Here is a 25,691-nt window from a genome sequence, read left to right on the forward strand (position 1 = left end):
GGCATGGAGCCTACATTAAAAAAAAAAAAAATTTAAAAAGGAAATAAAATAAACAGCACAAGGGGCACCTGGGTGGCTCAGTCGGATAAGCGTCCGACTTTGGCTCAGGTCATGATCTGATCATGGTCCGTGGGCTCAAGCCCCGTGTCAGGCTCTGTGCTGACAGCTCAGAGCCTGGAACCTGCTTTGGATTCTGTGTCTCCCTCTCTCTCTATCCCTCCCCTGCTCACACTCTATCTCTCAAAAATAAATAAACATTAAAAAAATAATAATAACAAAATAAAATAAACAGCACTAAGTACTTCTAGCTGTCTAACACTGAGCAGACAACACTGTGCCTCAGTTTCCTCATCTTTAAACTGGAGATAACAAATAGAGCTGGTTGCTACATTGATCAAATCAGTCCATATATATAAAGCACACAGAACACTGAGTGGCACACAGTCAGTGCTCAGTAAGGTTAGCTACTTGTTATCATTATGCAATCAAAACAATTAATATAAAGTACAAGTTATTCATGTTGTCATATTAAGCCATTTAATGAACATGAAATTAACCTCTGTGCTTTTTTATGACTATTATAATAAAATGACACAAAAATATATAACTTAAAAATACACGCTAGTATCTGAAAGAATTTAAACCTTTCCGTTCTTACTATGCAATGGCATGGCAAGTCACAGGCTGGTAGAAAAGATTTGCACAACATATCTGATCTATTACTGATAGCCAGACTATATAAGCTCTTATAACTCAATAAGAAATTCTTATAACTCAGTAAGAAGAAGACAAACAACCCACCTGCAAATATGTGAAATATTTGAGTGGTCACATCAGCAAAGATGGTTGTCTAATGACAAATGACTGTATGAAAAGATGTTCAACATTCTTAGTCATTAGAAAATGCAAATTAAAACCAGACTGACGACCACTCACAACTACGTGGATGGAACTAGAGGTATTGTGCTAAGCGAAATTAGTCAGTCAGAGAAAGACAAATATCATCTGACTTCACTCATATGAGGACTTTAAGATACAAAACAGATGAACATAAGGGAAGGGAAGCAAAAATAATATGAAAACAGGGAGGGAGACAAAACATAAGACTCTTAAATATGGAGGACAAATAGGGTTACTGGAGGAGGGGGGGGGGATGGGCTAAATGGGGAAGGGGCACTAAGGAATCTACTCCTGAAATCATTGTTGCACTATATGCTAACTAACTTGGATATAAGTTTAAAAAATAAGTAAAACATGAATAATAAATGATAAAAAATAAATAGAAGAAAAAAAAACAGACTGACGGAGCACCTGGGTGGCTCAGTCAGTTAAGGGTCCAACTTTGGCTCAGGTCATAATCTCACGGTTTGTGGGTTTGAGCCCCACGTCAGGCTCTGTGCAGACAGCTCAGAGCCTGAGGCCTGTTTGGGATTCTGTGTCTCCCTCTCTCTGCCTCTCCCCCACATGTGCTCTGTCTCTCTCTATCTCAAAAAATAAATAAACATTAAAACAAAAACAAAAACAGAGTGAGATTCCATGACAAGTCCACTAGAAAAACTAAAATTAAAAAGACTGATATAACCAAGTACTGGTGAAGATATGAAGACACTAAAACCCTAATATATTGCTGGTAAGAATACAAAATGGTGCAGCCACTTTGGAAATCAAATTTCCAGTTTCTCTTAAAGTTTAAAACACACTTGCCAAATGACATAGCACAGGATGACCAATTGTCTTGGTTTGCCCATAATTGTCCATGGTTTAGCACTGAAAGTCCTGCATCCCAGAAAACTCCTCAGTCCTGGAGAGACTGAGATGTTTCACCTCCCTACCAGCAGCCCCAATCCTTGGAATTTACCAAAAAGATACGAAAACACAGCTACATAAAGACTTCTACTCAGATGCTCCCAGAAACTTTATTTATAAATGCTAAAAATTGGAGACAACCCAAATGTCCACATAATAGCAAATGGATAAATAAATTGTGGTATATCCATACAGTGGAATACTACTTGGCAATTAAAGTGATGAGGTACTGGATGAATCTTAAAATAATTATGCTGAGTGAAAGCAGGCAGATACAAAAAAATTATATACTGAATGGTTCTATTTATGTAACATTCAATAAAGAGCAACATTGTATGACAGAAAGCAGATCGGTGGTTCCAAGGGCCTGTGGGTGGCAAAAGATCAGCTACAAAGGGGCATGAGGGAAGTTTGGGGGGTGACAGAAGTGGTTAATAGCATGATTATGGTGGAGGTTACATGGCTTTATGCATTTGTCAGATTCATCAAACTGTCCACTTAAAAGTGATGAATTTTATCGCATGAAGTTATATTTCAAAAAAGCTGTTTAAAAGAAACTAAAGTGAATAGGGGAAAGAATACTGGATGCATGTCGACATAAAACCAGTAATGACAATATAGGCAAGACAGATTTTTTTAAAAATGCAATGGCAGTGAGGGGTGCCTGGGTGGCTCAGTCAGTTGAGCATCTGACTCTTGATTTTAGCTCAGGTCACAATCCAAGGGTTGTGGGATCGAGCGCTGTGTTGGGCTCCATGCTGAGCATGGAGCCTGCTTGGGATTCTCTCTCTTTCTCTCTCTCTCTCTCTCACTCTCAAGTTAAAAAAGAAATGCAATGGCAGTGGGGGCGCCTGGGTGGCTCAGTTGGTTGAGCATCCGGCTTCAGCTCAGGTCATGATCTCACGGTTTGTGAGCTCGAGCCCGCTGTCGGGCTCTGTGCTGACAGCTTAGAGCCTGGAGCCTGCTTGGGATTCTGTGTCTCCCTCTCTCTCTGCCCCTCCCCCGCTCACGCTCTGTCTCTCTTTATCAAAAAATAAATAAAATGTAAAAAAAAAATAAAGAAAGAAATGCAATGGAACAAGCATTTTGAAACAAGCAAAAATAAATGAGTGCATGGAACCCATATTCATAATGTTTCTCAGCTGGACACTTACAGCTGCTAGTATTTGAAGAACAGGAGCCAGTTCTAGCTGGAAAATGGACTGATGCTTGAGAAACAGTCCCTTCATGTATGGGCATAGGAGGATTGTTGTGCTGGGAAACAGAGGTTAATTCAATCTGAACAGATTCCATGAAGCATTTAGGGTCATGGAAAGAATATTTTTTAAAAAAATACATCAGCTTTGACTTTTGTTTGAACAATTTTTCTCCTCTCCGTGGGACAATGAATCTTTTCATTTAGCTTTAGCAAGGGGATGGGGAAGAGAGAGAGGAGATTGTTCTAACTCTGGGTTCTTCTAGGCATCACCATTCCAAGTAAATGGTCAGGCGAGTAGAATCGCATCAGAGCCAATAGGATGTACTATGGGCCTTAAGAGGAGAGGCCTGGCCCTATTACAATACCCTGTGTGACCTCAGTTAGGTGACTCACCTTTCTGGGCTTTAATTAATTAGCCGTAAAATGAGAGGCGTGACCTGGAAACAGTGTTTCTCAACCTAAACGGGACCACAGGCCAGTACAACCCTGCGATCCTAAGGCTGATATGACCTCCTACCAACGTGGGAAACTCTGCCTTCTGGACAAGAAGAGAAAGGGGGGAGGGCCACACCGTGAACTGGCCATTTTGTATATTGTCATCTCATTTAACCCCTACAATCATTCTGCGAGGTGGATGAGTTTCCAATTTTATGAATGGGACACTAGGATTCACAGATGGGAAGATACGCTTCAAGGCCCGAGAGCTTAGCTAAGTGACAAAGCCTATCCCTGCCATCTCGCAGGCAGCCTACTTGTTAGAAAAAAGATTTGGAATAGCCTCCCTAATGTTGAAAATTCTTGGACCTCAGATTCTATTGTTTTGCTCCTCAAAGGCCTCCCCTGTCAGCACGCTAACCACTCTCTGTGTTCACAGAGTCCCCCAGGACTGGAGCCACAGCAAGATCCGAGGCTCATCTTCCACCTGAGACCGGAATCCCCACCTCCTTCCTGCCTGTCTGGCCATCGGAACCCAACCACTGCTCAGACTCAAGGCCATGGCTTGCACGTGGCTTTAAATGTTAGACTGCCCTTTGCCTTCAAGTCGCCCTGACATTGCCTGTCTGTGATTTTTTCACCCAGTGAAAAAGGCCTGCTTGTCAGCTCAGCCTTTCCAAAGTTCAAACTCATCTTCTTCCACTCAAGCCCTTTCACGGTCAGGGTAGCCCATGTGCTCAGCCACCAGCCAGGAAACTTGCAGCCAGCCTCCATGTCTTCCTCGTATCACCATCACATTCACAAGTGGGCAAACCCTGGTTTCCCACCTCTCCCCGTCCCACCCTCCTGACTGTCCTATTGCCACAGCAAGGCTCTGTGCTCTCCTTTTCTCGCCCAGACTCTTCCCGGAGCTTCAGAACTGCTCTTTCTGCCTGGCGTCCTTCACCCACTGGTTCTGGCCCTCCTCTGTTCAGAACCCATCTATGGCCTTACTACATCACATTAGTGGTCAAGGCTCTCCTTGACTGACCGCTGCCCACCCCTCCAACAATGGCAATCCCACAGCCACCCCGGACCTCCCACTGGGGCCTGAAGAACTGAGATTCTTGTCATAGCTGAGTGCCTCCATCCATGCTGCTCCCTTGGCCTGGAAGCTCTACGTTAGTCAAAAGTGCATTCATTCCTCGAGGCTCAGCTCATTGTGTCACCCACTCTCTAACATGTTCTCAATTTTCCCAATGAGGATCGACTTTCCTATACACCCCTGACAATGGGTTTGTTGTCTGCTCCAGCACTTGAGTTTTCTTGCTGCCATATCTGTCTCCCAGCCTCGTCTGTGAGCTGTTCCCTGGGACCATACATCGTCATCGCTGTATCACCCACATGCTGGGTGCTGAATTTTATAAATACATTTTTAGAAAATAGACAAATGTTGAATAAGCACATTTGTCGACGAATGAAAGATCGATAAATGTTGACTCAAACTGGCCCTAGTTCTGTAGCTGACAAGTGCCATGCCCTAACTAATGTCTTCGTATACATACTACATTTGCCTAACTACAGGTGACTCCAACGGCTATCTCTTATGATGGGAGGATCCCCTCCCTCAAATTTCTCAGCCAAGTTTCTCTGCCTGGGTGAAGGACGCCAGGCAGAAAGAGCAGTTCCGAAGCTCCGGGAAGAGGCTGGGTGAGAAAAGTTAAATATATAATTTTTAAAAGATATAGATAAAATATCAAATATCTAGTTATAACAACTCATGTATCAATTTAGTCACAAACGCATATTCAAAACATTTTAAATTACAAAATAATACATCACTTTACAAATAATGCTCTTTTCATTAAAAATGTTTCATAGGGGCACCTGGGTGGCTCAGTCAGTTAAGCATCCAACTTTGGCTCAGGTCAGGATCTTGAAGTTTGTGAGCTTGAGCCCCGCGTCAGGCTCTAGACTGACAGCTCAGAGCCTGGAGCCTGCTTCGGATTCTGTGTCTCCCTCTCCCTCTGCCCCTCCCCTGCTCTGTCTCTCTCTCTCTCTCTCTCTTTCTCAAAAATAAAGATAAAACATTTAAAAATGTTTCATAGAACAATGTTTTGTCTTGTTTCCTAAGACAATGTTTTCAAATGCTTGCCTAACGTCAATATTTTGTCACCACTAAAGATACTTTTTGAGTCTTCTAACATCTTCACTTGTGTCTAAGTTGTCTGAGATTCAGCACTTTCCAAATCCATATAGGATGCTGTCACTGGAAGTTTCACCTCAGGCCAGCAATTCCCACTCATATACCATGAGGACCGTATATGTTCCAGAGGCATAAATTCACCATCTCTGCAACTTGCTCATTCATTGTGTTGCTGTTTAATGGATTATATCCAGCATCATCCAATCCTTGCAATTGTGAAATTGTGCTCTCAAGAATAATTACAAAATCTGAGTTGCTTTTTTTATTGTTTTGGTCAATTGACTTCTGCATGAACCCAAACTAGCACATTGACTGAAGACATTTTGAACTTATGTGTATTCCCCAAACAACGGTTTGTTCAAAATATTTGATAGATTCCTTGTACTTTGAGACACTTTGCAGGGACTCAAATATAGGGCAAGTTCTTCTTTTCTGAGGAAAAATTTTTGGGGGGGTGCCTGGATGGCTCAATCGGTTGAGCGTCCAACTTCAGCTCAGGTCATAATCTCATGACTCATGGGTTTGAGCCCCACATCAGGCTCTCTGCTGTCAGCATGGAGCCTGCTTCAGATCCTCTGTCCCCCCTCTCTCTCGCTACCCCTCCCCCTCAAAAATAAACATTTTTAAGCAAGGAATCATTTTTTTGGGGGGGAACTCTCTTCATCTTATGGTATATATGGTATACCATATATGGTATATATGGTATATATGGTCATATATATATATATTCCTTCCATATCTTTTTTCCCTTTCATGCACTCAAGCACCAAGTCCTGCCATTTTTTCTCAGTGATGTCCCTCATGTCTTCTTCCCTCTCCAGTCCATACCAAGGTCGCAGACCTTATTCCCATCAGAGAGACCACAAAGGTCTTGGCAGACACTGCCAATTATCCCCCAATACCTTCCTTCCTCTCCTTCCTTAGTAATAGAAACCTCACTTTTAAGTGGACACGTGATGGGCTGGAACAAAGACCACAGCTCCTAGTCCTTGCTTCTTGCCTACGTGACTGCCTGCTGGCCAGTGGATTCCAGTGGATATGGTACGTACAACTTCTGAAAGGACTCCTTAAGGAGGGATGAGGGAATGACCTCCTTTCCTTTTTCCTTCCTGCTGGCTAGAATGAGAACATCCCGGCTAGATACCTAGCTCTCATTTTGAACCCTGACCCACCACGGAAACGGAAGCCGTGCTGCGTGGTAAAAATAACGAAGCGCAGGAGTGTGGGTCCCTGACTTTACTCTCACTTTGAACTCACCGCCTCCAGGCTTCTAGAACGCAAGACAGAAATAAACTTCCTCCTTTAAGCCACTGTTATTTCAGTTTTTTCTGTAACTTGGAATTGATCATACTCCTAATTAACAGTTTCCAAGCCTCTCCTATTGAATCCATCTAGCGCCACTGCTGAATTCAATCTTCCCAACACAATATCATGCTTATCATGCTCTTGCTAAAAAACTGCCTGAGATTTCCACATACCAATAGGATAAAATCTAGATTTCTTAGCTTAGCATTCAAAGCCCTGTTATCTGACCCTATGTTGTAAATGCTAACCTCAACTACTCCCCCCACCTACCCCACCAGTACACACACACACACACACACACACACACACACACTCTTTCTCTCTCTCTTTCTCTCTCTCATTAACCCTTCATCCAGTCCCATAACCTCATACAATGTCTCTTTGCTGGTTGGATTGAGTTTATGACAACTGACACACGGGTAGGTGGTCGCTCCCTTTCAAAAGGAACTGTGAATGGAAAGAACGCGAATGACCCTTAACAGTAGAACAGACACACTGTGGCGGAGTGTGGATATTACACAGCAAGAGAAAAGAATGAATTCCCACTTCATGCATTAACATAGTAAATTTACAAACATAATGCTGAACAAGACAGAATTCAAAAAGGACAAAACTAATCTCTATCATAGGAATCAGGATAGGCGTCAGTGCACAGAAGGAGGCATGCGGGGGGGTTCTGGAGTGCTGAAAACGTTCTACTGATTAAGCAGAATGCTGGTTACACATTCACGAAAAAATAATTGTGCTGCCTCCCTCTTTTGTGGCACTCAAAGCCCCATGACCCGGCTCTGTGTTACAGTGCCAACCTCAACAACTCCAAGCATCTCCCCCCGCCCCGCCCCAACACATATACAAACACACACATGGGGCTGAGACTGGAACTCAGCTCCTTCAGGTGCCAAGATTGGTGTGCTGTGGGTTGTACCCGCACTACCTGTCATCACTGTCATCGTCACGACAACCCATTTCTGACAACAGCTGAGACCTCCGGAATCAAGCCCAGCCCTGCCTTTCCCTCTGAGTCCTGAGAGTCCCGAGTCCCGAGTCCCGAGTCTCAGGGTCCTGCCAGGTAAGGCAGTCGTGGCTGTCTGCCGAGCCACATGGCAGGCTTCAAAGATGACCTCACAGTCTGGAGCTCCAAGTGGCAACTGGTTCCTTGGAAAGGCCTGTCTGGCACTATTTACTAGCAACAGTGATGACAGGCTCCGCTCTGTATGGGGCTTCGGCCTCCCTCTTCCCCTGACCCTCCTGACCTATTCTCACATGAATGCTAAACAGGGCAGCCCTCCTGAGCTTCCCTAAAGGTGGGGAGTCCCAGGTAAGGGCTCTCTTGAACACGGGTGCTGCAGGCCAGAGGACAGCGAGTCCCAGGGAAAGCACCAGAGGCTCCCTCACCCCCTTGACTGGTCTTAAACCCAACCACTCATCCCCGAGTCTTAGCATGTCCTCTGTCACTGCCTGCCCAGCTGCACACCCAACACCGGTGCCCGCCGGCGTTTACATCCATCACACCCTCTTCGGTCTGCTTTTCCTGAGGCCTGAGCCTGTCTCTGCCTCTTTCTCCAGACACACCTCTGCCTCATCCCTTGCCTTCTCTTAGGCACCAGCCAGAGCTGTTTCTAGGAAACTGTGGGATTTCCTTCTAGAACCTCCAAAGACCCTCTTATTTCTTTTGGATTTTTCAAGGCTCAATCATCCATTTCCTTTTCTGTAAATCTTGGGCTTCCCTCTAAATACCTCTTGCGGAACAGAGAGACACACGGTGTTTGCTGGTAAGAGCTTAGGGCATGACAACCAGCTCAGGAGATCTCAGAGGTAGATCCTGCTATGGCACCCCCAGCGCGTGAGCCCAGGCCACAATGGCTCCGGCTTGCCTGGGCCTGGATGCTAGGAGCAAGGAACCCTGGAGCTCCGGTTTATAAGAGTCCTGGCAACTGGGGGGCCTGGGGCTGAATCCTACCGTCAGGAATAAAAGTTTGGACAGGTAGTGAAGAGCCACAGATACCCGCATTCTCAACGGGGGATTCTAAGGGACCAAGCTTCAGGGGCCGAGAGGGAATTCATAGGACTTGGTGCCTGAGCAGATCGAGGAGAAAAGAGAAAAGGAGATGCTGAGGACGGGGCTGATTTTCCTGGCTCGGGCAGCCCAGTGGATGGAGAGGCCATTACCACAGCAAGGAACTCAGGTCTGAGGGTCATCCTTGAGAACATCAATCACCCTGCTGTGCTCAGAAGCCCTTGGGGGGTTATTGAGCCATGCTGGACTGTTTGGGGCAGGCCATAAGCCCATTTTGGGATCTTGACATGGTTTTATGAACCTGTCCCTTGGAAAGCAGGCAGGGAGAACTATGTAGGAGTGACTCCTGAATGGAAAACTCCGGTTAAATACATGTGGATTATCTGCCACCTTCATGTATCTGTGGAGAGGCTATCTTCCTGAGTTGAGGAGGAGGTGACTGGTCATAGGAATGCCTTGCTCTTTCTGGAAAGAGAGGTGGTGAAACTCACTTTAGGTTGTGCCTGGAACTGTTCTAAGGACTTTAATCCTCACAGTCCTGTAGGTATTATCATCCCCATTAGACAGATGAGGAAACTGAGGCATAGCATAGCTGGGTAAGTCTAAGGTTACTAACCTGTGAGCCTCACAGCCATAATGTGAACTTAGGCAGGCTAATCCCAGACTCCATGCCCTTGGTGGTAAGCCCTACAGCCTCCCATCTCCTGGAAGGCAGGTTCAATGCACTTGGTGCAGAAGCACCCGGCTCCCTGCTTTCTGACAATTTGGAACTTTGTCAATTGGGTTAGTTCAGGGTGAGGGTCTGTTCCCGAGGAGGTACCTTCCTGCGCATCCAGCCCTAGAGATCTTAAAGAGAGAGGGTCCCCCCTCCCCAAATTGTCCTCGGGGTTTCTAGCAACTACCACAAAATGCCCTCCCCTTTCCCTCCTTTCTCCACAATGGAGAGACACAAGAGGGAGGACCAAGAACAAAATCCAGATGAAGGGCATTAAAATACCAGCCGACCGAGGGGAGGAATCCGACTGCATCTGGCCTGCCAGTATTACACGAACCACACCGATGCCCGCTCAACAAGTCTCCCTTTCCCCGGGTCGCTGGAGCCCAAGTCCGGAGTCCCCGCGGCGGCTGACAGCGCCCCCACGGGGCACTGCGGTCTGGCGGCCGCGCGGTGCGCCCCGCGCGGGGAGCGCGTCCCGCTCGCCCGGCCGAGGTGGCGGGACTTCTCCCCGCGCCGGGGGTCCGGGCAGCGCCGCCCTCCGCTCGCGCCCGCCCAGCGGGGTCGGGGCGACGGGCCCCGGGCCGGAGGGGGCGCCTGGCCGGAGGGGCCGCGCGGAGCCGCAGGGGCCCGGGGCGAGGCGGGCGCGCAGGCCCGGGGGCAGCACCCGCGTGCGCCCGTGTGCCCGAGCTCTGCGGCTCGGCGGTCTGCGGTCGGCGTGTCTGCGCCTCGGGGCGGCGGGGCCGTGCAGAGCCCCGGGGAAAGCGCGCCCCGCTCACCTGCAGCCGCTGCCGCCTCGGACGCCTGGGCAGCGAGACGGGCGCAGCCCCCCGGGTCTTCGGCGTCGGCCCCCTCGCCGCTCGGAGAGGCGCGGTTCTCCTCGGGGGTCGCTCGTGGGAGCCGCGGAAGAAGCCGGAGCCGCGGCCGCTGTCTCCTCCTTCGCCGCTTGCTCCAAGTCCCATCCCAGAGCGCTCCCCTCGCTCGCTGGCTGCCTGCGAGGCTCGGGGCCAGCGCGGGAGGGCGGCGGGAGGCGGCGCCGCGGCGAGGGTGGGGAGCGGGCCGGGCGGAAGGAGGGGTGTCGTCTTTGGGGATGGGGAAGGCGCGGACAGGGAGCGGCCGCGAGCGCGGCCCCACCCTGCAGGCAGCCCCGGCGCTGGGCACCCTGGCCAGACGCCCTGCTCGCTGCCACCCGGCTCCGCTCGGTGCCTCCGCAAGCCCAGATGGGATTCGGACTCCAGGGGTCTGGACCGCACCCTTTGAAGGGGCTTGGCGGGGTGGGGTTGGGGGAGAGCATCTCCCGAGGGAAGGCAGGCATGGCAAGGGGACCGTATCCTGAACTTGGGGTCATGATCTCCAAGAGGCGTCCACCGATGACGGGGATGAAGAAAAGATGGTGAGAATTGGGATAATTGGTGACAAGTGCCAGGACCTGTCTTGGCAGTGCCCGGAACACCCCACCAGTGCCAGTTCATATTAACAGAGCATCCACTGGCCAGGGGCCAGACCAGGCCCGGGGGTGGAGAGGGCAGTAAGGACGCCAGGACAGAGAGGAACAAAGATCCTACCCTGGAGGAGCAGAGAGAGTCTAGTTCAAACAAGACTTTTGCAATTATGGGCGAAGACGTTTGCAACTTTGTGAAGTGGGAGAACATGACCTTCCAGGTCCCTGCAGAACTTTGGAGGTTCTGGATTGGTCAGTGGCAGGGAAAGGGCCTGGTATGCCACTCCACAGGCTACATGGCCACCAGCAGGGGTGAGTGGGAGTGCCCACCAGCACCATCTCCTAATAATGGATCCAAAATTCTATCCCCAAACCACTAACCCAACACACCCAGGTCAGGTTGTAACAAGCTGTGGAGCAGAGGCAGCAGAACTAACCAGTTTCAAAACCTTTGGAGGTGCCAGAGTCTGATAATTTAAGTGATCTTGGCTGCCTTTACTCCTAAACCATCACTCCTATTTTATGATAGAGTTAGTTTCCAGAATATTAATGAACACCATGTACAAAATCAATTCCTTCAAATAGCTCCAGGAGTGGGAAGTAAAAATTCCAGTCATAAAGCAAGGGGTTAACATATTCAAGCTATCAGGCAACTCCGTGGTGCCATAATGCAGAGAAAGAATCCTGGGTTCGTGTTCCCTATTCCCCTACCCTGCACCTTAGGCCCACTGGGCACTCCTGGATGCCTGCACAGATAAGAAATCGTTTCTTTGTATGTCTTTGGGAGGAGGTAGGTAGAGGTCAGAAAGCAGAGGAGAGTCTTCAGGAAATGTTTGGTCTCTTAAGTCTTGGATCCCACAGAAGAAAATTCTTCCTGAGTCTGGGCCAGTGAAAATCCCCTAGGAGCTGGGGAAGTTGAGTTGCAGTTTATGGAAAATTGCATTTAAAATGTGTTGCCTTATTCCAAGACACCAGTATGATCCAGTAATTTACCAAGAAAACAACAGCAATTCCAAAATCCCTCCAAATTTTAAGGGATTGTAACTAAGTAACTGATTCCAGGGACTCTAGTATATGCCAACTCAAATGGGTGTTTTCTCCAGGGAGTTCTATCAGAATTCTTCCACACAGGAAATCTCTGTATGAAGCACTCCTGGGGCCAAGTCAAACAGGCCAATGAGTTGTTCTACCTTGTGGAATGATCTTCAGGTCTGCCAGAAAAAATGAAGCAAAAGTGAGCTCAACATCCTGAAATATCAAGTCAGAAAAAAACAATGCCTTTATTTCCCAGTTACGTTGGAGGTGAATGCAAGTTGATAACAATAGAGGCTTTGGGGGAAAGCCCAAATTTGCCTTTTCTGCCAGAGGCCTAGCTACCAGCTTAGTGTACAGAGAATCTTATTCAGAAGTGTGAGGTTAAGATTTTCAGTTCTCACACGGGCAATCGTACAAGTGGACAGAATGAGGGCATATAGTATCTGAAAGTTCAAGAGCCAGTTGGAATCGGGGTGCCTGGGTGGCTCAGTTGGTTAAGAGTCTGACTTCGGCGGTCTGTGGGTTCGTATCCCGCGTTGGGCTCTGTACTGGTAGCTCAGAGCCTGGAGCCTGCTTCAAATTCTGTCTTCCTCTCTCTGCACTTCCCCCACTCATGCTCTGTTTCTTTCTGTCTCTTAAAAACGAATAAATGTTAAAAAAAATTTTTTTTAAAGAGTTAGTTAATGGATAACTTTAAACTCCTTATACCTGGAAGCTATATCAGGTTCAAATCGGTTCTCTCTGCACATGTGGTCTATTGTGGAGTAAGGATTGAGGTGGGGAGGGGCTTCGTTTGACCCAGACCTCACGATCATGACTAACCTCACATATAGACTTTTGACATATGAATTCATTTGTTCCTTGTAAACATTAAAACTTACTGTTTTGTTTTGTTTTGCTTCCTAGAGCGCAGATTGAAATGGGACTATTAAATGGAAGGGGACCAGAAACCAAAGAGCAGACAGGTTGGTTCACAGACCCATAGCCTAAAATTAATCTTGTACCGAATGGGTGAGGAGAAATGTAAAACTGCAGTGTTACCTCACTTACACTGTGTCTCTCAAGGTGGTTGATGACGTTTGAGTCCCATGTAAACTGTTGGAGGTCCCCATTCTCTCATCAAGGAGAAGGGCAAGATGTCTCATCTGGGAGAGGAGACATTGCCTCTTTGGGCCAGCTTCCAATTGGTTGGGATGGGGGGTTAAAAGGGGAGCATTGCGAGGCAGGGGCTGGGTTTGAACTCCAGCCCCGGGCAGTGCTTCCTTCTGGATGCCCCATCAACACGGACAACCAGTTCCATGTCCAGAGGATCTTCCTTGAGGACAGGCTGGCTGAAGGTACTGTTGTCCCAGATGAAATGATTTCTAAAAAGACATACTATCCCACCTTGGAAAAATAAGATGAAACTGAAAAGGAAAAAAAAAAAAAAAACTATAGCAAGTCAAAATTTTATTTAAGAAAACAACACACATTTCAAAGAGGACTCAAATGTTTTCATGTGATCTTGAACTTGAACCTGGCATTCTGCTTGTTTCCTGATATTGCCCTATGCCATGCAGTGGAAGGGACTGGGCTTCTATGGCCTTAACCTGGAGTTTAGAGCCTTGTAATGTCTGTGAAATCGGGCTGATGAGGCTACCTTTCAAAAATGAGATTATAGCATGGAGTGAGGAGTTTTAATGGCTAGGCAAGAGTGAGTTAAAATCTGACTTGTTTTCTTGGATATTGGCAAGGCTAAAACACTGGAGACTAGTCTCCCCTTTTGAGTGGAGGATGGACCCCTAGGCGTGAAAGCATCACTCAGCAACACAGACTGCTGCCTCTTTCATCCCTAAACCCAGGAATTGGCACAAAGTGGTCTGCTGTTAGAAGCCAACAGCCTCATCCCTGTGACACTCAACTACCTAGCTTCTGTCAATGCCATTAATAAGTCTATGTCTACACTGGCCGCCCGGTGTTGAATCAGATTACAAGATACTTGAGCAATGGCTGTGTGTATCTATCCTACAAAACCCTCCAGGATGCTGGCAGGGCTCAAAAATGGCGACTCAAGAGTGACAAATACAACAAAAAATATCAGAAATCGGGACTTTTCCATGTTCTCTCTTGCTGAAGAAAATAACTGGGGCACGGTTAGAACTGGGGTTCAACAGGAGGGGAAACACTACAGACAGCCCAGTGGAAAGAATAAGGCAACAGACACGCTGCTGAGAGCCACAATAAATCATATGATGGAGAAAAATAAGAGGCAATGCAGTACAGAGAACAATTTTGTTGGGAGAGCAGTCTCTGAAAAGAAGCAACGGCAAATGTCTCGATGCATTTAAAACGAGAACTGACAAAGCAATTCCCAAGCACAGAAAGCTCCAGAACATTACTGGCTGCATGTTGTACTACATGTGAACAAAAAGAAGTTCAGAAGAGGATGCAATAACCAAAGTTTTAAAGAGTTGAAAATGTCTTTAATTTTAGTTAGAGCAAAATGTCTAAGACCGCTCAGCGTCCCTGGCCAGGCCGAATGAGACAGCGGTGACCAGCACTGTTTCACCTTCAGCTCCAGCCTACGCTTGGGGGCAGAACAGTAGGTCAGAACCATTTCTGAAAATCAATGACAGGCATACCTCAGAAATATGTGGGTTTGATTCCAGATCACCCCAATAAAGCAAGTATCACAATAAAGTGAGTCAAGTGAATGTTTTGGTTTCCCAGTGCATGTAAAAAATTACGTTCACACTATACCAGAGTCTATTAGGTGTGCAAAGCACTATGTCTAAAAAATGTACATGCCTTAACTTAAAAAGATTTTATTACTAAAAACTGCTAACATCATCTGAACTTTCAGTGAGTTGTAATCACTGACCACAGGACTCCAAAAGCACAAATGACACAGGAAACATAGATAAATTGGAATTCATAGAAATCAAAAGCTTTTGTGCTTCAACGGACACCATCAAGAAAAGACAACCCACTGAATGGAGAAAACCTTTCACAAATCATCGACTGATAAGAGATTTGTATCTAGAATAGGTAAAGAATTCTTACAATAATAAAAATGCAGCCCAGTTAATAAATGATCAAAGTTTCTGAATAAACATTTCTGCAAAGAAGATATTCAAATGGTCAATATGCAAGTGAGGAGATGCTCAACATAGTTTGCCATTAGAGAAATGCAAATCAAAGCCACAAGACATCACTTTGCACCCACTAGAATGACTGCAATAAAAAAGACTGGCCAGCGGTTGTACCAAAACCTGCGGGCCAGCACCCGCCCCTGCACCCACCCCGTTCCCATGGCCCTGCCATGAAACAATGGGAGAGATGGTTCCTGGCAGGCGACCGCTCCCAGGGCACTGCACAGACAGCAGACTGAAACACACCCCATTCTTCCTCTGAAAAAGGCCTATTTACTTGTCCTGGAACTGCTCCAAGGGACAGGCTTCAGGTTTACTACGCATCCAGAGGCTATGGAAGTGCTCTCAAGCAATGTGGGCTTGGGGGATGCCATATATGCACTCTCCCTTGGCCTCACTACGGCTTGGTAGTACCATCCAGCAAACAGCTTATACACTTGTCTGGAACCCCAGTTTTTGCAATGTCACCAAGAGGGCACCTCCAGATCACCTGGTCTGGAGGCCAGTAGGATTTACAGTTGTGGTCTTGTAAGTCTGTATACATTTGCATACCTTAAAAGCTGCTGCCTGAGGGACCAGCTCCCAATCAATCTGAAACTAGGTGCTGACAGAGGTCCCTCCCTGGGGAACACACAGGTCTTGGCATTTGCTCACCAACTGGGACCCATCAAGAACAAATCAGGCTGCTTAGACAATCACAAAGGTTCAAGAGACAACCAAAAGCTAGGGCAAGTTTCAACAATAAGTTTCATCTACACAAGACCACTCCTTCAAGATAGAGAGGTGGCCGGTTCATCTAATACACAAAAACAAACACAAGAGTCAAGCACAATGAGGAAACAGGAATGTGTTCCAAACGAAAGAACAAGATACAACTTCAGGAAGAAACCTTAACGAAACAGAAATAAGTAATTTACCTGATTCAAAGAGTTCAAAGTAATGGTCATAAACATGCTCACCAAGCTTGGGAGAAGGCTGGATGAACACAGTGAGAACTTCAGCAAAGAGAAAGTATAAGAAAGTACCAAACCGAAGTCATACAGCAGCAGAATACAATCACTGAACTTCTGCCACACAAAATCTTACACACGAATGTTCATAGTTAGTGGTCGCCTTGAGCTGGGGAGGTTGGGGATGGAGACAGAGTGACCTTTTCTGGGGGTGGAGTTTCTTTTCGGGGCAATGAAAGTGTTCTAAAATTGATTGTGGAGAAGGTTGTACACCTCTGAATAATATTAACCACCATTATATTGCAGACTTTATTTAAAACATTTTTTAATGTTTTTTTTTTTATTTATAAGCAGGGGAGGGGCAGAGAGAGGGGGCCAGAGGATCCCAAGTGGGCTGTGTGCTGATAGGCTGACAGCAGTGAGCCCAACAGAGGGCTCGAACCCCAAACCATGAGATCATGACCTGAGCTGAAGTCAGAAGCACAACCGAGATACCCAGGCACCCCAAGTTGCAGACGTTAGATTGGTGAATTGTATGGCATGTGAATTACATATTAATAAAGTTTTGGTTTATGGGAAGAGGGCACATTTTAAAGAGTTTTTGTGTTTTCGTTTTTAAGAGAGAGGGAGAATGAGCTGGGGAAGGGCAGAGAGAGAGCAAGAGAGAGAGAATCCCAAGCAGGCCCTGCTAACAGCGGGGCTTGAACCCACAAACCGCGAGATCATGACCTCAGCCGAAACCCTGAGTCAGGTGCTCAACCGACTGAGCCACCCAGAGGGTACATTTAAATTCTGAGTCCTCATGCAAACATGTTGGTCTCTTTGTGAACCAGACTGCTCCGTTTCCTCCTCTGCACTCTGTTTTGAACGCTTTTTCCTGGAACCAGGTCTCTCACACGTAGGCAGGAACGGCTTCTTGCCCCTCTTCACCGTCCTTGCCTGTGCGTTCCCATACCTTTTCTGATTATTCTCTGGTTATTGTTCTACACTGTAGGACTCCTGCTGGTGGTACTTCTGTACTAGTGTCTGTGGTCCCTGCCACAGGGAAATTCACACGGCTTTACTGTCAAGAGTCTTGTGATATTCTTGTAAAGGATGAAAGGCAAACATGCTTCATCACACAGTCTTTCCGGGGGCCTTTTTCAATCTAAAGTGCCCCAGAAGTGGGCGAGCACAACTGCCCTTTGGGGTCACGGTGGCTGTTCAGAATTCTGCCCCCTATACCCAAGGTGTCAAAATTCTGTGGGGCCTCAGATTTGGTCATTGAGTGCTTTAACAGTACACTGATCTACTGGGAAGGGACAAGAAAGTTCCGAGGGGGAGACATAGTAATTTCACTTTTCATTCACAGCCCTAGTGAATTAAGCTCACATAAAAGGAACTTGATCACAAGAATAGTACGAGCTAAGAATGCCATTTTTCTTTGGATTTCAAATTGAAGCAGAGGATTAGCTAGCCTCTCATCTTAGCTGCTCTTTAATCTTTCTTCAGAAATCAATCCTTTTATTACCGTGTTGCTGTTTTTTACCTATCACCTTTACAACTTTTTTTCTAGAAGTCAGGATGCCCACCCCCCAAAATCACACATTACAGCAGCTGGCATGTTGGTAGGGTTTTCTGGAGGAGTGACTGTCTCTCTCCTTGCACAGTCGATAGGAATGATTTTTTCCCAATGGGCTCCTCTGTGAGAATTGATCTGTGTGATGCTTCAGCCCCACTGAGTTGTTCTTCAGAATTTGCCACAATAGCCATGGGTGGGATTACAGGTGGTTTTCACCTCTCTGGTATGCTTATCTTATTCTTGTTCTAACAGCTACTTGTTCCTTCTATCTGCCAGACAAGTGCCAGGCAGTGAAGACAGAACACTAAGGAGGACAGACACAAACTCTCTATGAGCTTCTTATATACTGGAGGATTACAGACAAGAAAAGCGCCAGGAACCATGGAGTGTAAGATGTGCCTTGACTGGGTCACTGGATATGCTACGGAATAATACCTTCCAGACCAGTGGGTCATAAAGGCTTCCACAAGAAAGTGATTTTCAAGGTGAGATCCAAATTATTGAATCCAAATTACTGAATTATTGGCTTCTTTTTTTCCCTTACATTACTTACGTTACTTTTTTAAAAACCCACAAGTTTACAATGTTCCCCAGTGCCCAAATCATACCTGGATTCACTATAGAGATGTCTAAGGAAGGAGGCTCTCGGGGATGCAGGTGATAGAGTGCATTAACTTCACAGGGCAGAAGAAAGCCTACAGCCCCCCAAGGGAAAGGACTGCTCTCTTCTGTCTCCTTCGATAGGCGTGAAAATAGACACATGGACACAAGCTTCCTGGGGCAGGGGCAGGGAAGGAAGGTGAGTCTCAAGGCCTCCAACTATTCCTCCAAGATAGTACAAACCAATTACACCACTGTTTTACTTACATACTAGTCTGAGTTACGATGCCTGAAATCTTAATATGCATATTTTCCTCAACAAGGATAAATCCGTGCAGTTTAAAATGGTGCCTAATTTCCTCAAAAGCAATTGCTCACTTAAGACAATTATCCACTCTGAAAGGCCCACCGCATTTGATCTTTCTTCCTGCCTGAATACATTCTTTAAAATAAGAATTAAAAGCTGATATTTGCAGAACATCTTCCAGCCTAACTAAATAGGAAATTGACAGCTTTCCTTGTGTAATGCAAACCTCAAGGTTAAAAGATCCACCCAAGTTTACAGCGTTCACATGGCTTTGCATGATGTGCTTTCCTTCTTGGGACGTATTCATTTCAGTTTGTGGAAATCAACTGTTGTAAGTGAAAGGTATTACAGAATTCTGAGCTTCTAGAGGTCTCAAAGGTACACAGCACCCACATACATGGACTCAACTGGCACTTAAATCCTGTCTCTGCCGCTAACACTAACCTGGGATCAGTTTTCCTTTATTTTTTAACATTTATTTTTGAGAGACAGAGAAAAACAGAGCATGAGCAGGGGGAGGGGCAGAAATAAAAAAAAGGAAGACACAGAATCCGAAGCAGGCTCCAGGCTCCGAGCTGTCAGCAGAGCCCGACGTGGAGCTCGAACCCACGAACTGCGAGATCACGACCTGAGCCGAAGGCGGATGCTTAACCGACTGAGCCACCCAGTGCCCCAGTCCTTTTCCTTTAAAAGAAAAGTCTCATTTCCACATCCGTACAAAAGAGATGAAGAGTTAGGATACGTAAAGTGCTTAGCAGACTGGCTGGCACATAGGAAGGGCTCAGTAAATGGTAAATGTCATTCCACCTGATCAAAAGATAGAAGCCACAGGGCTGGAGACGGATCGGATAGGAGGAAACAAAGAGGGACAAAGCAGAGGACCTACATCTCAAGGAGGGAAGGAAGACTGGGATGGGGAGGCCACTAGCTGACACACAAGTCAACAGACGCAGATCTGAGGAAATGGAGGCCAGTTTTCCACTTGGGGTACAGTGAATATGAAATAAGTCATCAAGATAGAGAAGATTGAGCATTGATAAAAGCAGGGTTAGAGCTGCTATGGAAGGGAGCTCTATGTAGAAAAGTGTCATTTTTTAAAATGTTTATTTACTTTGAGAGAGCATGAGTGTGTGTGTGTTAGCAGGGGAGGGGCAGAAAGAGAGGGAGAGAGAGAATCCCAAGCAGGCTGTGCACTCAGCGCTCAGAGTCTGACATGGGGCTCAATCTCATGACAGCGAGGTCATGACCTGAGCCGATATCAAGAGCCGATCACTTTTAACCCACTGAGCCACCCAGGCGCCCCCAGAAGATCTACGTAATTTTTTTTTTTAATTTTTTTTTTTAACGTTTATTTTTGAGACAGAGCATGAACGGGGGAGGAGCAGAGAGAGGGAGACACAGAATCGGAAGCAGGCTCCAGGCTCTGGGCCATCAGCCCAGAGCCCGACGCGGGGCTCGAACTCACGGACCGTGAGATCGTGACCTGAGCTGAAGTCGGACACTCAACCGACTGAGCCACCCAGGCGCCCCAGATCTACGTAATTTTAAAAAGCCTGAAGTTAAAAAGAACTAAAGGAACATCCTGTGAAAGTGTATTAATGACAAAGCATCATTACAAACACATTCCTTTAGCCAAAATGAGTATCGGGTGAAAAGTGACATCACACAAAGGCCACCACACCGGGTCAGAGGGGCATCTCCGCCACACAGGACACAGGGTCCTTTGTACTGTTGCTGGTGGCCCAGAGGGCAGAGCCATTGTTCCCTTGTCTTCTTCAGGTGGACACCACAGAGGGAAGCAGCTCTTTAGGCTGGATGTCCCAAATCTAGGATCCCAGAATCTGGGAACTTAGGACTTCTCCAGGTCTGCGCAGGCGGAGTGGGAGTTGAGACTTCACAGCATCGGAGGTGGGAGCAGTGAGTAGCAGACAAGATGAAGACCCATTCAATCTGAACCTTTCCTGAGAGAAATGTGGCTCAAACCTTCAATGCTGGCTAATCACGCCCAATCCCCCGGGCTCACACAGTTCTCTTCCAAGCTCTCTTTGCTCCGTTGCAGCAATGCCCTTGGACGTCCTGGCACACAGCAAGGAATAGATGTTACGCTTGCATTTGCTGAGTTAAAGAGGTTCCCATAATAAGCTTACTTAATACACAAAAACCGTGTGTGTACCGTAAATGACTTTTTAAAAAGCATGTGTAAGTTTTAGATGGGATAAAACAAACCAAACTGGAGTCCATTACGCTGTTTTGAGCCCAACTCCTCATCCTGAAGCAGCAGCTGTTCCTGCTAATTGGGATCACATTGATGGGTGGATAGTGCTAAGACTCTTGCCTTGATGTAATTTTTTCTGGGTTGGCCAACGGCAGCTTCTCTCTTCTGATGTCTGGGTACTCCAGTCAGCAAAAGGCATGCGTGGGCTTCTGGGCAGGTCACAGATCTGGCTGGCTTCCATAGTCCAGAGTCATTTGGCAGAAAACTTGGCCAGTGAGCAGAGACACTTTTAAGTGAATTCCATGGGTGTGGAGACATCCTTGCAATGCCTCCTTTTTCCTTCCCTTTTAGTACATGTGTCTGAGCTGCCAAAAAACCCATTTTACACAGCTACAGGCACACTGTTTGGTGCATGTTAGATGTGAAGGTGGGGAGTGCTACAGTGGCCTAGCTTGTACTTTATGCTGGCAGTGTTTCTGCATGACTCTTTTTTTGATACCTTGGCAAAGACACTGCTCTCTCCCCTCCAGAACATTAGAGACTGTCTACATGACCAGCAGCCATATTATTTAATGATATTTAAGTCCGTTTCCAGACAGGCTGCAAAAACTCACAGCTTTTTTTTTTTTTTTAAAAAAGGGAAATGTTTTCACAGTCTCATTAGTTTTCCTTTATCACAAAAGCTCAGTTTGCACAGCAGGATTTTTTCCCCCCTTGAATGATGAATATTTCAAAAACGACACATCCCTCTACGGGGACAACAACTTTAATGGTTACAGTCCATAAAGATGGTCTATTGAGATCATTACTAAGAAGTATTGCTGATTAACAAACTGAGAGTGAAGAGGAAAGACAAATGAAATGAGGTGTGGTTTGGGTGAGCAGTCAAACTAAAAATACTTAGGGCCAGAAAGACGAGTAATTAAAAAAGAAAAAATGGGTGGGGCAAAAAGGATGGGAGGGGTAAAGTTTCTTGCATTCTCAGGAGATAATAAGACAGGGTGGAGGGCAGGGACAAGGACACCAGATTTGGGGAGGAGATGCTGCGTATGATGTTTGTGTTGGAAGAAGGGACAGGAAGGGGTGGGCAAGTCTGTTGGGTCTTAAAACTCTTCCATATGGCTGGGCATTCTGGAAATCTGACCAGCTTGTTCAATGAAAGCTCAGTTTGTAGGGCTGACAGACCACATCTAAGCTGAAAGGTATTAAGCGCCCCATTCCCTCTGGCCCAGAAAACGGACTCAAAACTCTCTACATGGGCTGCCTCTTGGTGGGTCCATTTGTGCACCTGGTGCTGAGCTGAACATTCAAGACCTGGGAATAAAGATCCAGGGAGGGTGGTTGAGATGAAAAAGACGGAGGCACTCTCATCAGTTTAGTGACTAAGAAGCGTACAGGCATGGGAACCACGGAGGTAATGACTGCAGACAGCAAAACAGAGGAGAAAGGGGGCAGATATTAACGCTGGATCTTTTTTTAATTTTTTTAAATGTTTATTTTTGAGAGTGAGAAAGCAAGGGGCAGAGAGAGGGAGAGAGAGAATCCTAGCCCGACGCAGGGCCCAAACTTATGAACCATGAGATCATGACCTGAGCCAAAGTCAGATGCTCAACCGACTGAGCCACCCAGGGACCCCAAAAGTTGGATTTAAAATACATTTAAGAAAGGTATTTAACTAGATTGGCGATAAGATAAAGACACAGTGAATTGCTGGGTCACGGAATCTGCTCTTTAGAGCCATTTTATTTTTATTTTTCGAAGTTTATTTTGAGAGAGAGAGAGTGCAGGGTAGGGGCAGAGAGAGGGAGACGGAGAATCCCAAACAGGCTCCAAGCTGTCAGTGCACAGCCCGACGCAGGGTTCAGTCTCACGAACCGTGAGATCATGACCTGAGCCAAAACCCATGAGTCAAATGCTTAACTGACTGAGCCACCCAGGCGCCCCTCTGTGGGGTCCAAACATCACAACCTCCCCACAGCGGAGTTGGGAGGACGATTCCTTACCCTGCAGAGGTATGGAGGCAGCTTTCACGCAGCCTGGGTGATGCTGTGAGGCAGCAAAGGCCGCAAAGCCAGCCCCATCGTGGATGCTCAGAGCGAAGAGATACTCTATGGTGTGGACTGAGGGTCACCTGAACAAGATCCACTCTGAGGCTCCTACACAGACTCTCAAAATCAGCACTTCTCTCTGCCTGCCCATGTGTGCCATTTTTCATACCACCACCATTAGACAAAGAGCTGGAAAATCACAGGGAGGAACACGCAAACCACCGTGACATGCCACGTGCCTTCGAGGGTCAGTGAAACTGCCAAGAGGCCTTTTTCCATTCCTAACACCTCTTAATATGATTAACTTAGTGTGAGTCTTCTGGGCACAAAGCTTCCAGGAACAGCATTTCTCAGGGTGAGTTTATAAAGAACACTCACGAGATATACCAAGAGAAATCACCGAGGCTGATTCTCAGGGATAAAAATCTCCCCTCCCACCTCTCTCATTTAATCTCCCTTGGCATGGAGTAAAATCTGAACTGCTTATTAAAAGTACACCATGGACCTAAACAACCATACGCAAAACAGCCGAGCACGTGGAGCTCGGCAGAGGTGGGGTTTAGGAACGTTAGAAGCTCGGGTCAGTTTGGCTCCATTTCTCTTGGCCTAAGATACTCTGATTTTATCAGCACCGAAATATTAAAAAATACATATGTGTGAAACAAGCTGTAAAGCTGCCTCCTCAGGCCAAACTACGTGTGTCGGCATGGCCACATGTGGGTGGGAAGGGTCCCTAGGTACGATGACCACAGAGTCAAAAGGTTATTTTCTCAGATGTGGGCAAATGTCACTTTAATTGCAAAGCCTTCATTTACAGCACACTCAACAATGAACAAACGGGAGAACTGTGACTTATGAATATATGAAATGTATAAAAGTCCCTTGAACTTCAGATAGTCGAGATACGAGCATTCCACAAGAAAAGCACCCCTCCTCATTTTTCTGAAGACCGTCTTATGTTTCAAAGATGACAAGGCATACTCAGAATCTCAAAACAGTAGGATGTTCCTTGCAGGGAGAGAAGAAGAAAATTTTGTTTCATACTATTAGGTAAATACTTAACGAGAAGGGTCCTGGGTAGGGATGGGAAGCCAGGAGGAAGGAAGCACCAGATACCATGCGAAACTAAACAAATCAGTTCCACCTCTGTAACACAGATGGGACATGCCACTCCACGACCCCCGACACGGGGTGTGCAAGAACAGCCATTGGAGAGCGGCTGCCGTCACTGGCTGGGATTGCTGAAGGGTGTCAATTTAGCCCATGGACAAAATCCTTGAACAGCAGATACAAACTGTCACTGACTTTAAGTCAAAAAGAATCTTAAGGAAATTCTTGTTTTATTTATATAGATATGGACTCCTATTTATCTAATTAGAGCAATGATTACACAGTTGACATTCCTGTTCCATAAGGGTTTGTTCAAACACTGGAATGGCTTAAGAAAAGCATCGTCTAATTTCGATTTTATTTTACACTTTGAAAAGAGACAGAGGGAAGACAGAGAAAAAGGATGACTAATTCCCCCCGACTCTGGGGCCCAGCAGGTACAGACTTCTCTGACTCCAGGTTCATCCACACTGCTGGGAAGTTTCAATGTCTAGGGAAAACCAGGGAAGACTAGGTAAGCCCGCTGCGCCCCACCCCTACACAAAGAATTCTACAGTGAGTCTATCACAGTGCTCTAGCTGAAGCGTGTCTTTAAAACTAAAGAGGGATTCAACTGAACATCTAAATTTTAAAACTGTAGCGTTTCAGCAACAAATAAGCTCAGAGAACTCAACCCAGAAGTGAAATGAAAGAACTATTGCTCTGACGTCTGAAAATCAAGCCGCTGCGCTCAGCTCTGCCCCACTTTCAGGTTTAGGCAGACACATAAGGGGGTGGTGGCTCCTTGGACGCGCCATTCACAGTGGCATCATCGTAAGGGGGTAACAGCACCTGAGAAGAAACAGAGAAGACGAGGGTTAGTGTGTAAAAGTGCACATACATTCCCCTGAGCTTTAACTTTAAAGGAACTTCCATGCAATTAAACGTTTACCATAGCCGGTACCAAAGATCAACTTGCCAGCAAGTGGCTACCCTTCGATGAGAGACTTTTTCTTAAGGAAGAAAATGGGAAGAGACTTTTGGCCCTTCTGTAGGTTCTCCTAACCCTGTTCACATGTGCCTGGAGGGACACAGGACTGTCGCTAGGACTAGGAAGCAGGCGACTGTGGCTCTCCAGAGCACGGAAGGCTTCTGCGTGAGTTCCACGTGTGCACACAATTGGGGCAGGCACCTAACTGACCACAGGAGCCACCTCATGGTTGAGATCAGCCACAGTTTACCGGCACAGCCGTGGTAAGTTACTTAACCTACATTTCTGCAGCCATAATAGGTGGATACCTGAGGTCTATAAAATACCTAACACTGCTTGATGCACCCCTGAGAAGGTCGATATTATCTGTCAATGGGTGAAGAGAAATAAATAAGAATAAACACTCATGTTGATGGACAACCTTTCTGTTCACATTTCAGGTACAAAATCAAGCACTTCTAATTGTTCATGAGCTGTCAACATAAGAAAACACTGACTGATTTGGGGAGTAAAAAACAAACCAGGGAATAGCAACTCAATATAAGTAGCCTTGATTCAATCAACTAACATTTATTATGCACCTACTGAATGACAGGCATTGTGGGTACAAGATAATTAAAATAAAAGACAGTCTGTGCCCTTAGGAATTGAGAGATGAGATG

At 46.4% G+C, this 25,691-nt stretch overlaps 2 protein-coding genes across 3 annotated transcripts in view; both read right to left on the reverse strand.

Moving 5' to 3' along the window:
* Positions 1–10,702, reverse strand: part of MATN2 (matrilin 2) — a 134,272-nt gene extending 123,570 nt beyond the window's left edge. For both annotated transcript variants that reach the window (XM_049633050.1, XM_049633049.1), the window contains exon 1: positions 10,441–10,702. The gene's annotated coding sequence lies outside the window, so the exon portion shown is untranslated. The remainder of the gene's footprint in view (positions 1–10,440) is intronic.
* Positions 10,703–22,624: 11,922 nt separating this feature from the next.
* The window catches only part of LAPTM4B (lysosomal protein transmembrane 4 beta), a 78,631-nt gene continuing 75,564 nt past the window's right edge, over positions 22,625–25,691 (reverse strand). The window contains exon 7 of the mRNA XM_049633058.1: positions 22,625–24,890. Coding sequence (XP_049489015.1) covers positions 24,813–24,890 — 78 coding nt within the window. The 3' untranslated portion in view covers positions 22,625–24,812. The remainder of the gene's footprint in view (positions 24,891–25,691) is intronic.

The sequence above is a fragment of the Panthera uncia genome, chromosome F2, assembly GCF_023721935.1.
Source record: "Panthera uncia isolate 11264 chromosome F2, Puncia_PCG_1.0, whole genome shotgun sequence".
Taxonomy (NCBI): domain Eukaryota; kingdom Metazoa; phylum Chordata; class Mammalia; order Carnivora; family Felidae; genus Panthera; species Panthera uncia.